Genomic DNA, 17,174 nt, shown 5'->3' on the forward strand with positions numbered 1-17,174 from the left:
AAAACGAAAGTTATCTCGCAAAGTTCTTAATTAAATTTAACAAGTAGAGACACCTACATTGACATCCGAAGGTATCGTAAAGATTAGTATTTATATCGTTTTATAATTTTTTGTTTATTTTTAAACAATATCTAATCTATCTAAATCGCTGCTTGAACAATAAAACAAATGGAAGACATGACGTTTGTTTTTATTCTCTCTCTCTCTCTCTTTCTCTCTCTTTCTCTTTATCTCTTTTTCTTCTATGATAAATTTTCCTATATTCGTTCACAATCGATCATATCTCGATTGATTATTTATTTATTTTTTTCTAAAACACATTTACAATCGATGTAGCACCTGTTTTAACTTCGTCAATTAAATTTCCGGCAAGAGAGCAGCTTTTTTAACTCCGCCATTTTGTCTTTTACATCTTCTAACCTCAAAAGATCGAAACTATCGAAACAAAAGATCATTTAATTTAGATTTTTGATCTGTTCGTATGTTACTTGTACACACACACTCTCTTTTTCTCTCTTTAAAGAAGATTTTGTTATTTTTTAAGAAATAATCGTTTCTTGTAAAAAAAAAAAATGGTGGTCAATGTGTTATCATTTATTAATCTCCATTAAAGAGAGGCATTTATCTTTTATGTGAGTCGAAATAATACAATTTAATAATACGTAAAACTAAAAAAGATACATAAAAAACACGTATTTTAACGAGGAAAATACTTTGTAATTGTCAATGCAGTTTATTTATGCGCAAATATATCGTTGCGATAACAACGATACACCAAGGAAAAAGAGTAGGGTAGGACCAGGGAAAATGGAAATATGGTTAAGTTAAAGATTCATTAGAAAATAGAAAATAGAAAATAGAAAATAGAATAGAAAAGAAAAGAAAAAAGGGAAAAAATCTAGCTATCGTTACGAAGCGTATGACCCAGCACCGTAAGTTTCATTACCTACTTAAGTAGATTATTATCGCAGCCATATTGTCGGTGTTTGACCAATGTGCATTTTTGTTTACGAATTTATCATACTTCATTAAATCCTACTTTCATTTTATCTTTCTTTCTCTCTCTCTCTCTCTCTCTCTCTCTCTCTCTCTCTCTCTTTTACTCTTTTTATTTACAACAAAATATTCTTGAAATTGTCAAAGTAGAAAATGGGTGGGGACAAAATTTGGTTTAAGTTTCTAATGAAGAAACATTATCTGAAATTTGTTAATAATTGTTCCCTTTTCTTTTTTTAGAAGAAAAGTCTTTGTTACAAAAGAAAAAAGAAGAATAAGAAGAAGATGTTTCGCATTATCCCACCCTTATGCTCTTGACGCATCTCTAGGAAATTTCTCGTGCTTGGTAGAACGCTTTAAAAGAATTTTGTGGTAAAAGATGGAGGAGGAGAAGGAGGAAAGTTTGACAAGCAACGGGATAGTGCAACCGTGTGTTCCGAAATGTCTGCAAAACTGTCCTGAAGGATTCTATGCCGCGAAGACACACCTTTACCAAACCTGATAAATATATATATATATATTGTCGATAAGATTCATAGGAAACACGTAACAAGTTTCACGATTTGAAAAATCATTCTCCGTGTTTCCACAAAGGATGTCTATTGTTTTGTTAGAAATAATAATAATTATAATAAAAAAAAAATAAATAATTATAGATATCCGTAGGATATGACGAAAGTAGGATTTTATGTAGTATTGTACATAGACAACGCATGCACTCACACACACGCACACGCACATATGTATATTGTTCCAATTCGTCGATTATTATAATCAAGAAATTCATAGAAAACAAATTGCACTTGTCGATTAATCGACGAGTTCATTTTTTGTTTAATTAATTTTCAACCTTTTTTTAGGCTCGATGTTATCAATTCTATCTCTCTTTCTTTTTTTATTATCGTCAAAATTATTGAACAATCGTAGCAGTAATTTTTCGTTCAAATTTGTAACGAAACTTTGCCAAACTCTGCAATCCCACTCTCGTTTGGTTACGGTCAACGTGATCTACAATAGTAGTTGTTGCTAAAAGGGTTCAAACCCTAAACTACCTATTTTACCTATACACATAGAATATAACAGAGCCTTAGAAGTTTTCGAGTGGCGAGTGAAGAGAATGGCAATCGTCTTTTGCAACATTGTTCAACACGACAATTTTTCATGGTTTCAATCGATTAGATGAGATTCTTGTGAATTAGAAATTTCGTAATTAATATGAGATTCCTTCCTTTGTAAGTTAAACGCAAGAAGGGGTAAAATAAGGGCTAGAGATCCTCGAATGCGAGGCAATGAACGAAAAGGGCAGTGTTAGAGAGAATTCCCACGAGTGTCAACCCAATTTTCTCGCAATACTTGACTAATTCTCTCCTCTCTTTCTTAAACATTAAATTCATTTCAAGTAGTTCATGATAATGAATTAAGTAAATTAAAAAAGGATATTGTTAGAAAGGAAGGAGATCAAAGGACAAGAGTTATAGAAAAAGATAAAATGCAAAGAAAGGGTTTATATAAACTAAATGCAAGGACGGCACAATTGAAAAAACACGGCTGAACTTCATTGATGTTAATTTGTTGATCGTTGTAGTCTCGTTTAAATGTATCGTTGCGTGTCGTATCGAGAGAGATCGATTAGTCAAGTTTAGTATTATATAATAATAATAATAATAATAATATTTTAAACGATAACGAGACCGACGAGTCAACAAAAACTTCGATCGAAACTAACGAATCATCTCGAGAAGGACAATCTTATCTTCCACCACCTAGTCCTTCAATTTATATCTGCATTTCGGGTTCTGAATCGTCGTGGAACCAATTGGAAGCTCTCTGAGTCTCGGTCATGCGAACGCTGTTGATTTCCCTTTCGACGAATCTACTTGAAGTGGCACGAAGTGGAACGGTGTTAGAACTGTATTGCATTTCATTACGTCTACGTTCATCGAAAGATGCCAAAACTTCGATACGATCACCTCTCCTGACAACTCTTGGTGTTGTCTCAACCGAACTGGCACCATCGTCGGCTTCCGTAGCCCAAGGTGGAAGATCCAAGATGGCCGATGGCATACCCCAATGTTCGGTGAATTCCGAACCGGATCGTGCTAAACTCGGTTGACTGAGAGATCTGACCAATGAATTGGCACCCCCTTCGAAGGAGCTTAAACTTGTCAAATCGTCTCTGTCTACTCTAGCGAAGTCTCTCACCGTCATTTCAGACATCGACCTCAAATCAGCTTCGCTACCAGCACCCCCGACCCCTCTGTGACTGGTACTACCCAATCGACGAAGACGTCCCACGTTAGAACCGGTTGCCATTGTAGCAGCCGATTGAGACGTTTGTAGACGATGACTCTGATTGGTCAAACTACGATGTGAACTACCACCGTCGCTCTCATACTCGTATAAAGTTGGCAGAGAGGACCTACGAGATCTGTTGTCCCATTCGGATGATTTGGACCTTTTGTATCTCTGGCCGTGATTTTTGCCGTGCACGCTTGAGGATGAGGTAGTAGAACCGGCGTGCGCTAATGGGGGTCCAAGAATACGAATGATCACGTCCCATTTAGCCGGTGGGAATAGATTCGTGTACCTAGCATCCTTTCGTATCAATTCGTAATCTTCTCTAACTACTGCCTCTGTTAGAAGGGTTCTAAGTGTACTCTCGGTCGTGATGATCTCGCGCCATTTAGCACGTTCTTCTTCCGTCAATTCGGACGCATACCGTGGTTCTAGTACCTTTGAGAGTCTTGCGAACCAATCCGTCGGAACGTCCGGCTCGTTATCGAGTGTACGATGATGAGTCGTATGAGCTGGTAGTGGTCTACATGGTATCTCTGCTCGTGCCGTGTATGTTGGTTCTATGCTTACGTCCGGTTCATCGTCGTTTGCCACATCGTTAGGATGTATCGTAGGTTCGTTCGTGATCGTTAAATTCGACGTTGAACTAACGTCCGAGAAACTTTCCCATTCTGGTGGTGGCGGTGGAAGATCCTCAGTCGGATAATTCCTGATTGTAACGTCCCATTTAGGATCGACTTGTTGTTGTGGTCTAGCACGGTACTCGGTTACTTGTCTACGATGACGTTCCACGTCCTCGATCGTTTTCTTCTCGGTAACGGTACGTAAGTAAACATCGTCAACTTCGTGAGTCGTTATTTCTGGACGTCTAGGTGTTACAACCTGTGCCTCGACAAGTGGTTCGGTCATCTCCTCACGAAGAATACGTTGTTCACGATGTTGAATCGCGGTATGAGTAGTCGTAGTAGTTGGTACGATAGGTGGTGGTGGTGGTGGTGTTGGTGCAAGAATACTGGCCACTCTATACTTCGCATGAGATTGATCCATCACTTCCGTTAAAGAACGTGTCTCCGTTAACTCAGTGTTGAGGGAAGTCAAAGATCGTGGACGACGAATTTCGTGATGTAGAATAGGTAACTGTTCAGCAGGTGGTGTAGATGGAATTCTTTCTTGAATCATAGTGGTACTAGAAGTTGTTTCTCTTTCCGCTTGTTTTCTTAGGATTCTCGAGTATACCGGAGGTGTTTGTTGACGGGACACGGTAGATGTGGACGAGGTAGCACCCGGTGGACCATGCAATTCTGGTACATACGAGAAAGTAGTCATCCTTGGTGGTGGACTTTCCAAAGTTCGACTCATAATGGATTCTTCTCTTTCCAAAATAGTCGTCAGATTTCTCTCAAGAGCTATACTGGCCACATCAGATTCCGATGGTAAAGGACTAGATGGTGGTGGTGGTGCTCTCTTAACTCTCATTTGAACGTCGAATTTCGGTTCGATCGGGACTGCCATTGGGTGACGAGGAACCGCAATTCGCGAAGCGTTGGCAGCCATCATCGAGGATGTTCCAACTTCGGCAGCAACTGTCTCAGAATACAACGAACTTGCCGTACGTACTTCAACTTGACGTTGAGTTTCGTGATGATGAACGAAAGCTTTATTTTCGTAGGAACCAGCCGAGGATACTGGAAGGGAACGTTCCTCGTCCACCTGGTGTGCATAATAAATCTACGTTAAAAATGTCGAAACTGTCAGTTCTATTATTCAATAAATCTTACAAATGATTGATAATATTCTTAAGAAATTTACCTCTGAATGACTTTCGCTGGGATAATCGCTAGGCAAAGTATCGGAATGGTCGATGACCAAATTTGCTTCGCTGCCAGATGTGGAGGCAGCGGTCGTGTGAAGAAGTGCGTGAGCGCGTGGGATTTTAAGGCCTTCGAACATAGTTATGTTACTTAAAGAGGAACCGGATAATTTGGTTATTTCCGAACCGGTACCACTACCAAATGGATGACGATGAACAACTCGTACGTTTCTACGTTTTAAACACATGTACGAGCATCCAAGCCCGAGTAGTAGCAAAGATAGGAATAAAATAGCACAGATGATCAAAAGGATTTGGAATCCTTTCAATGGGGGTTCTGCCACGGCTGCTGGTGCTATGGTACCCATTCTGTTAAGTAATTATTAAGATTTAATAGATGAAACATTAATGGAATGACGATTGTAATTGTGAATGAAAATCTACTAACATGCTGGCAGGTGGGGCAGGTGGTGCAGGTGCTATTGGTGGAGGATATCTGCAAATTATTGTAATAACTTCATCCCCATCCATTTCTAGACCAGGATGAAAACGTACGACTATATTGTTGGTGAATACACGTTGAGGATCTTGTCTGGTACCACATCCTGCAATAATTTAAATATAAATCAAACATATACCTAAAAATAATATATAATCAACTTTACCTTTTAATGGTAATTCCAATTTGGCGTTTGCCAATCCACGACCTTTGACCATGCACGCGCTATTTCGATCGAAATCCGCATAAGCGACACCGTAAAATGGTTCTTCGAACAACAATTCAACGTCCATGCTACCCTGGCCACAATTCAAATATGCTTTCGTACGATTGAGAAATATAACTGAAGATAGATCGTCTAATTTGGTAACTTTGCCATCGAGAACGGTGCTCGGTGGTAGTCCAGGTTGATATTCAATGCTGTTACCCTGAGATGCATAATTACTCTGTGCCAGGACAATCGATGGCACTAATGTCAGCAAGAGTAACAGGTTTTTATACCTTGACAGCATCTGTACGAATAATAATAATAATAATAATAACAACGATAATTACATTGTTTTATTGGTCACATTTTATTGTATTGATCATCAATTCCTATTTTGCAATAATGAACGAATGAATGAACGAGCAAACATTTGAAAGCGAAAACGATTAGATCATCCAAGCAACCGCAGAATTATTGCGTTCGTTAGAAATTGTTGGAATGTTTAAAAGGTAGGATAGAAAAGTGCAACGCGTAGCATAGCAGCAGCCAACAGCTTCCTGTCTCCCACCAAGTATTTCTTCTTTTTTTTTTTCTTCTTTTTTTTATATAATACAGCCACGCGATCCTCGACGGAATAACAGAGTCTTTCTCTCTCTCTCTCTCTTTTGGTTTCATGCACGGTTCCATGCACTCGGCAAGTGTTGCACCGTTAGATGCCGGTTAATATACTCTTCGTGCAGATTCGAGGAAAATAAAAAAAAAAATAAAGAATGAATACTTAAATGGACACTCAAAAAAAAAAAGGTGATTCCAAAGTTTAGTCAAGTTGATTAGTTTTAATTATTTGAAGTAAGTATCCCATCTTTTTGATTACGTAAATGTGTGCACTCAGGGATTCATTTGGGTCCCTCCACCCAAAATTTATTGTATTTTTATTTTTTATTTCGAAGGGTTAAATAAAAATTACTCGCACGAATTTACATGAGCTAATGTTAGAATATTCTCAACACAAATTAATAGTACAAGATACACGTGATGATCTTAATATCCACCAACGTAAGATTAACAAATACTTACTGTGACTGTGTGTAAAGTTGTCCTTCCTCAGGCAAAACTACTCCTACGCTTTTTCACGGATCTCAGACTGTTATGGCAATCGCATGGCGCACTGACCTGAACAAAAAAGGCAAGAGAAACTTTGATGACGGTTAAGAATAGAAGGTTCTTTTTATAATACAAAATTTTCGACGAATTATCGACGAACATAAAAAAAAAAAAATGAACATAATAAAATCAAGTTATAATATTATATTGCAATATGCAATCTATTCTCTGTAGAATTTACTATGAAATATTATCTTATCTCATTAATAATTATAATATCTAGAACAAATTGTTAAAGAAGTGAAAGATTTTTTGATAAGACACATTTGTTACAAATTGTTTGACATAAAAAGATGAAAATAATATCAAGAAAATTTAGTATCAAAATAATATTGATATTATTATTGATCGATCGACAACCTGACATCGACCTTCCTCATTTCCTGTCCCCCTCCACCCACAACGCAAACATAAATGCGTACACATGTGTGCTTGCATACGTAGGTGTGTCAAACATTTACACAAGTATGTAGAATCTTCTTCTTAAAAAGACCTCGACCAACTCCACTCACAGTCTCGTTTAGTCTGAGTCATATTTCCTTTTCTTTTCTTTCTAACTATTTATCTTTTCTATCTTTTTCTACCAATCATATGAGTATAACTAAGCGCATCACGATCATATTGCATTCCTTAGCTTCTGCAGCATGAGGCATTGAATCGTGATTGTCCTACAGATCACGCCTACACGAATATATTGTCAGATATTGTCAGCATTGAACACGTGTATACTCATCGTAAGTGTCCTATACGTGCAACTACTTTTAGATTTTTAATGAAGTGGCCTTTCAGAATTTCTTTCTCTCTCTTTCTTTCTTTCTTTTTTTTTTTTCATTCTTTGAATGTGAAAACATTTTACAATTAGTTTGTATCGAGATATGTAAAGAAACATTTATGAACTTTGCATGCAAAAGTATGGCTGCACCTAACTTAATCTAACTTAATAAAATCGTGGATCCTATTTTTGAATTTTTAAATATTTAATTGGCCTTTAAGAATTTCTGTCTTTCTTTTTCTTTCTTTTCTTTTCATTTTTTGAATATGAAAACATTTTACAATTAGTTGGTATCGAGATATGTAAAGAAACATTTATGAAACTTGCATGCAAAAGTATGGCTGCACCTAACCAAGCCTAACCTAACAAAATTTCTGATCCTATTCTTGGAATATTATTTTGTACTCTTCGTTCTATGTGCTTTCTTTCTCTTTTACTTGGTTTTTTCTTTTTTTCTTTCTTTTGAAACAACAACGGCAACGATATGGATGACGAACCACCGTGTCAGGAAACTACGAGAAATCTTTCCTATGTTTGTGAAAGGAAACGCTTAGGTGAACGTTAAATTACAAGAACAAACGTTAAAGATATTTTTTGATTATTATTATTATTTTTCTTATTTGTTAAAGAAACAAAATTTATTTACTTATATATACATGTACATATATTTTTACCTAAGTGATATTTTCAAGATGAAGAAGAAGAAAAAAATATTAAATAAAATAGAAAGGTGTCTAAAGAAGAAAAAAAAGAAAGAAAAAAAAAGAAATCAAGCAAAATGGTGTACAGTCTATCCTTTCGAATTTCGAGAATTGATCGTATGTTCAAAGCACGCCTTCTACTTTGCTTCGTACCATGGAATTTCATCGTTTTCTTTCTCTCTTTCTTTTTCTTTCTTTCTTTTTTACTCTTCAAACAACGAGAAGAAGAATCGTCGTATTCTTCAAACTATTCCCGGATACGACACGTGACGAGGAATGACTTATCGGCTTCTTCTAAACTATTATAAAACATTTTTCTGTCTTTTTTCTTTTTTTCTTTTTTTTTTTTTCTCAACATTCAACGTATCTATGTCTCATCATGAACAGCATTTGAAATTACGAATGTGTCAACCAACGACAGATTTATTCTTTTATTATCATTTTGTTTTATTTATATTATTTATTGTACACGACGATACGAATGATTTATATATATATATATATATATTTTTTTTTTGTTGACTATTATTTATTTGATATATTATTTATTTTATTAGAATTAACGTAAAGGCAAGTCAAAAAAAAAAAATATAAGAACAATAATAAAAAATAGAATTGTAACATTTAAATGATGTATGGTGAGAACTAAAATTGTACAAATGTGTTCTATTTTTTTTGTCTTATTTTTTTTTTTTTTTGATAATAATTAAACTAGTACACGTAATTACGAGTTAATTATGGTCTGCATATTCGCGACGTTTAATTATATCCTTTTTAGCATGTTCATAGTACGTACGACTACCGATCAGTATTTGAACGTACAAGAAACAGCAATCGTGACCTCCTTATGGTCTTTACGCAATATCTACATATATATATGTATATACATACACATATAAAGATAAGTGACGTATATCTATATATCGATCGAATATAGAAATGACTGGCCAATTCTTAGTAAAAAAAAAAATGTGAAAAAAATACATCCATACATTCATGGATATTTTTATGATCATAAAAATCTATAATGATGCTTCATCCGATGATTTTATTGGTTATATTTACCATACACGTTCATATCTTTCTTTCTTTCTTTCAAAAAGAAAAAGAAAAAGAAATTAAATCAAATAAAAAATGAATATACCAAATTTTATAAATAAAATGTATTAATAATATGTTAATAACTTGTGTGAGTGTATAATACATTTATAAAATATAATTATATTAGATTATTATTTATTAATTTCATATATATATATATATATAGTTATGTAAAAATTTTGATAAGAAATAATTTATGGTTCACATAAAGAATAATTATTTATTAAAGTGTTATATATTTACGTAAAAATATACTATACTGTAGAAATAAAATTTAAAAACAAAATCATAAAGAATAATTATAATAATAAATTATTAATTATATAAATATACTATATAATAAATATATATATATTAAATAATTTATTATAAATTTATTAATGTATTATAAATTAACGTAAAAAAAATAATATTTTTACTAATTAATTTAATAATTAATTAAATATTATTATATAAGAAAATTTAATATTAAAATAATTATTATTTTTTATTACAATAAAAATAATAAATTTATTATTGTATTATAACATAACCTAAAAATATTATTAATTAATTTTGAGATTACAAAGAATATAATTCTAATAATAAATTATTAATTATATAAATATATTACATAATAAAAAAATATATATATATATATATATATATATGTATATTAAATAACTTATAATAAATTTATTAATGTGTTATATATTTACGTAAAAATATAATTAATAAATTTTGAGATCTAAAAGAATATAATTTTAATAATAAATTATTAAATATATAAATATATATATTAAATAATTTATAATGTAAATTTATTAATGTATTATATATTAAAACATTAAAAAAATAATATTTTTACAATATAATTAAATATTTATATATAATAAAATTTATTATTAAAATAATTATTATTTTAATACATTAAGAATAATAAATTTATTAATGTGTTATAACATAACTTAAAAATATTATTAATAAATTTCGCGATCATCAAACTAAAAGAAAATGAAAAACCCAAAAAAAAAAGAAGAAGAAAATTTCCAATATAAACACACAAATAAAACAAATAATTTAATTAAATCTAAAAATAAAAAACGTCATACGAAAAAAAGAAAAAACGAAGAAAAAAATTATTTATAACAAATCAACAAATGATAGAAAATGTCTGTCGAGTTTACCCATAGTTCGAGCCTTTAAAGTCGAACCAAGTCAGTTATTCGAAGGAGACAACGTCGATCTTATTGCGCAAAACCCCACCTCCTCCTCCTCCTCCTCCTCCTCCTCCTCCTCTTCTCTCAGCGACTTTCACTACCCGCATGCACACGCATACGATGGAATAAAATAAAAAGAAAATAAAAAATAAAAATAAAAATAAAAAGAACGTGCAAGTGAGACAGTGAAGATCGGAATAAATGAGTGAGTGAGTGAATGAATGAGTGAGTGAATGAGTTAGTAAGAGAAAGAAACATAAAATACATTTACAATCAAACATCGGATCTACCTCTTCAATCCGATACGCATACACACATATATATATACAAAGACACACATATACAAAGTATTGCTGCAAATGTTTGTTGTGCCCTTGTGAACATATACTAGGTGTGTCCTACGTAAAAATATTTATCTATGTGTCTGTTTTGTTTATGTGTATGTATGTATGTATGTATGTATGTATGTATGTATGTGTATGTGTGTATTGAAAAACGTGGGTGACTATCGACTTTGTCACGACGTCTCGTCTCGCACCACTAACCGCACGAAAATCAAAAGAGAAAAAGATATAAAAAAGAAAAGAGATAGATTGAAAAATAGATAGAAAGACAGTGAGAGAGAAAGAGAGAGAGAGAGAGAGAGAAAGAGAGAGAGAGAGAGATATTGAAGTTGTTGATGACAGAAAAACAAAAATGTCAGGGCTACATTGATATCCGAATTGAAAACAATTTTTACTTTTATCCAAATTGTTTTGAACAATTTAAATGCATACATCCCAATAGTAGTTCATTTAATAAAAAATTATAAATATTAATGTTAATTATAAAATATTGCTGAAAGGTGGGGGAAAATGGTTGGAATAAATGTGGAATTAATGAGAAAGTTTGTTTCGTTATTTTAACTTTTATATCAAAATTGTTTTGAATTATTTGAATGCATGTACTTAGAGTTCATTTTATTTATTAAAAATATGTTAATTATAAAATATTGCTGAGAGGTGGGGAAAAATGGGTGAAGTAAATAAGAAAATTGTTGTTCGTTATTTTTATTATTATATCAAAATTGTTTTTTGAACAATTTGGAACCATGCACATACACATTCCGAGTTTATTTCATGTATTAAAAAATTATTATAAATAATAATTTTAATTGTAAGATAGTGGAGAATGTTGTTGAATAAATGAGAAAGTTTGTTTTTCGAAACGTTTCTTTCACTATATTCGATTTTATATTTAATTTCATTGAAATAAATAAATAAGAAGAGAAATTTTTGGAGGATTCACAAAAACATAAAAAGTTTCTCGTTTAATAAATTTATTTCAATGTATAATTATACGTAACGTGTAATATTATATTAATTAGTTGTTTGAATATGTAATAGTTATAAGAAAAAAAAATAAAAATAAAAATAGAAATTAAGTCAAAACTTTCCCCGTTTGTCGAGTTACGATACGTGACTTATATAAAATAATGAAATATCGAATAGAAACGCGTGATTATATTTGTATGATGTTTAAATACATGTTTTGTATATATGTGTGTGCATATATATATATATGTTTAATGTGCATATATATATATGTGTAATATGCAAATATATCGAGTAACAAGCAAGCAAAAGGATAATAATTAATTATGTAACCGTAGAAATGAGGACGCTGGGTCGGATTTCGATGGAAAGAAGAAACAAAAAAAAATGGAAAAAAATATAATAAAAATAAAAAATAAAAAAATACAAGAGAAAGAATAAGGAAAATGTACATGCATGCATGTGTGAAAAGTATAAGTAGTAATAGTAGTAGTAGTAGTAGTAGTATATTCATGTTAGAAAATATACATTGTGATAATAATAACGTTGTTACGTTTTTTTTTTTTATCGTTTCTAAGATAAAAGGTTTGATAGTTTTTCACGATAAAAAATAGAATAAGGTTAGATAAAAATAAGAATGGAAAAAACAAATTTTGTTCTGCATTGTTTGCACACTTGTAGAAAGATAAAAAAGTATCGACATGTGAATAAAAAGAAAGTAAAGAAAGATAGAAAAATAAGAAAAGGGATGAGAAAAATTCTTAAAAGTAAAACATTGTATTCAGTGAAACGAAATATAGTTAACATTCTCGTTATTTTTTCAAGTGATATCTTTTTACGAGACGTCAGCAATGCAAATTGCAAGAGATCGTCGTGTAACTCTAGAGTAATCCTAGAAAAATAAGTATAAGAGAAAAAGAGATAGTATAAAAGAAAATAAAAAGAAAAAAAGAAAGAAGATATAGAAAAAGTAAGTTTCTAGTTTCACAAATTTAGTTCAAGATACTTTTCTCAAAGGAATAATAACAATATTACATTAACAAAGCATTTGTGTTTTTCCTAACCTTAAAATGTTCTTGTCGTAACATATCAAAATTATTTACGTAAAAAATCTCTTTTTCTAATTTTTCATCGCAACGATTTGTTATATGATACGAAAAAATACAAATAAAAATAAAAAAATATTTCTTATTTAATTAAGAATTATTAATAATGATAATTATTATAATATTAATATTATAAATTAAGTAATTATCTATATTAATATAATAATTATATTAATTATATTAATATTATCTATATTAATATTAAATATCTATATTAATTTAATTATCTATATTAATTTTTAATAATAATTGTTAATTTTAAATAAATATTTTAAATAAATAAAAATTATTATTTTATTATAATTATATTAATATTAAATTTATATATAATACACATATATATATAATTTTATATATTAATACATAATCTTATAAGATATATAATAAAATTAATATTAATAGAATAATTATTAAATATTAAATTAAATAAAAATCTAAGAAATCTTGTACGAACAAAGACGAATAAAATTATTATTATAAAATTAATTATTATAAAATAATCTAACAAATTTTTTGTCAACCATGATTGAAAGTTTTGTCCATCTTTTTAAACTTAAAAGAACAAAGAAAAAAAATAATATGATCTTTTTATTCGTTGAAAAGGATATAGTCTCGGGAGAGTCTTGCGAAGCTGGTTGACCGTGCCCCGTACCAATGACGTCATTCCCGTCGTATCCAAGATGGCGAGGCACGTTCGCCAGGTAAAATCTACGAGCTGGCGGCGGGCGTGAGCTCACGTAGGGACCGGTTTTTCGTATGGTATCGGTAGAAAGACCAAGAGAAGGAAATGTTGTACTGGTTTACGTTCGCAAACAATTTCGTCGTTCCGAAAAACCACGTCTACCTCTACCTCCTCCTCCTCCTCCTCCTTTTTACCCCCTCCATCTTCTCTTCCTCTTCTTTTTTTACTTTTTTTTTTCTTTTTCGTAGCGTGCTCACTTGCCGTAACACGATGTTTTCGGCTTCATTCGTGAACTGAACAAAATAATAGGGAAGAAGAAGAAGAAGAAGAAAAGAAGATGATAGGATATCGAAAGGTACCGGAAAACATTGGCGTAGGACACTTTACTTTCTTTCTTTCTCTTTCGTACTTTTTTTTTACTACGTTACAATTGTATATTAATGTATAATACTGTTATAATGTACATATATACTGTTACAATTATAATACTGTATTAATATATATACATATAATAATTATTAAATATTAATTAAATAAAAATCTAAGACATCTTGTGAACGAACATAGACAAACAAAAATAATTATTTATATGATAAAATAATCGATAAAAATTTTTGTCAACCATTATTTATATTACAATATATATATACAAAATTACAAAATGATAATTATAACACCAATAGATAAATGTATCTACTATCTATGTATTATGGTAATCTAAATTATTACTTTCTACTAAAAATAGAGACAAAAATAAAATCAACTTTGCAACTAGTTATAAATTTAAACAAGTTATTTTTATTCATAAAATAAAAAAGATAAATATATAATCAATGATTTTGTGTTGACTATACACAGATGATGTAATATCTATGTTAAAATTATAATATACATTTATCTTTCAGATTAATGTATGAAAATGAAAAGTTAGGTAAAAGTCTAGTAATAAATCACGCTTGATCTAGGATAGTGATCACTTTCCTCTCGTGACACGCGTGATGATGATAATGATGATGATGATGATGATGATGATGTTACACCGAGAAAAACTTTCTTCTTGTGAGAAACAAAGTGATCTTTCTTCAACGAGAAAGAAAACATCAAACAAAGTTTCACTTATTAAATGTTCTCTTACTCTTTACAAATTCTCTCTCTCTCTCTCTCTCTCTCTCTCTTCTAAGTTTTTGTTTTTTATTCTCTTTAAAATGTATACAACGAAAATTCTACAAGAAAAAGATAATAGATAAACTGTTGAGGATAAAAAAAAAAGTTTATAATAAATAAGATAAGAAAATTGAAAGAGAAACACGCGAATAATACAGCCCTGACCATGCTCAAGTTTCCTTTTACCAAAGATACTCCGAAACGATAAAACTTCCAAGTTCCAGAGATACCTCGATGAACAGAGAAAGAAAGAAAGAGAGAATGAGAGAGAATGAAAGAGAGAGAGAGAGAGAGAGAGAGAGGAATAGCAAAGAAGCTTTCGCAATGCACTCTCGAACGGTACGCGGACACTCTAAGAGAATCTGCGAACGCGAAGGTCAACAAGTTCTCTCTCTCTTTGCAACTAAGAGAACGCAGACGGTAAAGCGTTAAAGCGAGCAAACGAGTACGCACGCGATGATCCTTGTTTCATATATTCACACACATATATATATACATTCTAAAAGGATAACCTTTCGAATTATAAAATAAATTAACTCGACAAAACTTTCATTGCAAAATGAAATCCAATTTGAATTTCAAATTTGATCAATTTAATTACCACAATAGACATTTGAACTCTTTCGTTATTTTTACACACACAGATGTGATTTTATTTATAAAAAAATATATTTGTTATAACGTACCTCTTTTGTCCATGAATGTACACCCTTTTGCCTTTATTTCTTTAGTTCTTCGTTTAAATTGTAAAATTTGGATGGAAGGTAATAAATATAATATAAGAACCAAAATGACGTTGTTTAACACAATCACATAGGATATTTATGAAGATTGATGCACAGTTGTTGAAAAATCGAATAAACAAAAAAACGTGTATATATATATATATCTCCTTTTTATCGGTGTACGCTAATTCGTATTGTTATTATCTATGTTTATTTTATTTTATTTTTTTTTTTTTATTATCGTTGTTTTGTTTTCGTAGTGTCGCGAGTTAGCGCGCACGCGCGCAGTTTAAATTATCGTCGTACGCGATCGCGCGAGCGCGACTGAACGACCGATTCTATTCGAGAGAAGGTTTCACCTGCGAGTTGCAGGAGGTTCCCCCTACCATTTCGAGTTTCCTGCGAGTGGTTGTGGCAAACCTACTAGAAAAGAGAGAGAGAGAGAGAGAGAGAGAGAGAGAGAGAGAGACAGTACCTTTACTCTAAACTCCCCCCCTTCTACCCTTTCTTCTTTTTGTCCCACCTCTCTTATCCTCTCCCACTTCTCGAACTTCTTTTACCTCGTCGTCATCATCATCTTCAATTTCAACTTCATCTCCATCTTCATCTTCAACTTTCAACTATAAATACAATTATATTCTCATACTCATCTTCATCTTCATCCTCACTGATCAAACTTTAGTTTGTTATTTTTTCAATTTAATTAAATTTTCTTCAACTTCATCTTCATCTTCAACTTTCAACTATAAATACAATTATATTCTCATACTCATCTTAATCTTCATCCTCACGGATCTAACTTTTGTTTTTCATTTTGTTAATTTAATTAATCTTTTATTTTATTTTTTTAAATTTAAACAACGTCTCTCTCTCTCTCTCTCTCTCTCTCTCTCTCTCTCTCTAAGCACGCATGAGTTGGACCTGTTCAATTTATTTATTTTTCTTTAGAAATTCTAATCTTCATCCTCACGGATCTAACTTTTGTCAAAGTTGAATTTAATTAATCTTTCATTTTTTTATTTTTGTTTGTTTTCGTATTTCATTTGGACTATGTCTAAGCACGCATGAGTTGAACCTCTCCAATTTATTTATTTTTCTTTAGAAAAATTGCAACCGAGTGATATCTGTAGATGCAACAAAACAAAAAGATAAGATAAAAGATTTGATTTTTTTGTTCATAACAGATCTCGCGTGTACAGGACACGAGCCAGAGATCATCGAGTATCATGGATCACGTTTCACGAACACGCGTCCAATACGAAGAAGAATAAGAGGAAGAAAATAAGAAGGAGGATACCTTTGAGGTTAGAGAAGACGACGACGATAAAGAAGAAGAAGAAGAAGAAGAAGAAGAAGAAGAAGGAAGAACACGAATATGACTCGTCCTTTTCTTCGGCGGCAAACGTAGAGGACTCATGTCCAAACGCATAAGCCGTTTT

At 31.5% G+C, this 17,174-nt stretch overlaps 1 protein-coding gene across 3 annotated transcripts; it reads right to left on the bottom strand.

Moving 5' to 3' along the window:
- Positions 1-204: 204 nt before the first annotated feature.
- Positions 205-16,125, bottom strand: pot (zona pellucida domain protein papillote). Of its 3 annotated transcripts, none has more exons than XM_015325973.2 (6): positions 15,697-16,125; positions 6,886-6,981; positions 5,767-6,112; positions 5,550-5,706; positions 5,101-5,470; positions 205-5,001 (listed from the first exon to the last, which is right to left on the bottom strand). In XM_015325973.2, exons 3-6 carry the CDS (start codon positions 6,110-6,112, stop codon positions 2,773-2,775), a joined length of 3,102 nt encoding a protein of 1,033 aa, XP_015181459.2. In that variant the 5' UTR covers positions 6,886-6,981; positions 15,697-16,125; the 3' UTR covers positions 205-2,772. The 3 variants fall into 3 exon arrangements, with proteins under 3 accessions (XP_015181459.2, XP_015181457.2, XP_015181458.2); XM_015325971.2 differs by having other exon boundaries at positions 205-5,019; positions 15,697-16,124; XM_015325972.2 differs by lacking the exon at positions 15,697-16,125 and adding an exon at positions 10,713-10,800 and having other exon boundaries at positions 205-5,019.
- Positions 16,126-17,174: the final 1,049 nt, after the last annotated feature.

The sequence above is a fragment of the Polistes dominula genome, unplaced genomic scaffold (genome assembly GCF_049000335.1).
Source record: "Polistes dominula isolate Pdom_NZ unplaced genomic scaffold, Pdom_raw_medaka contig_49, whole genome shotgun sequence".
Taxonomy (NCBI): Eukaryota; Metazoa; Arthropoda; class Insecta; order Hymenoptera; family Vespidae; genus Polistes; species Polistes dominula.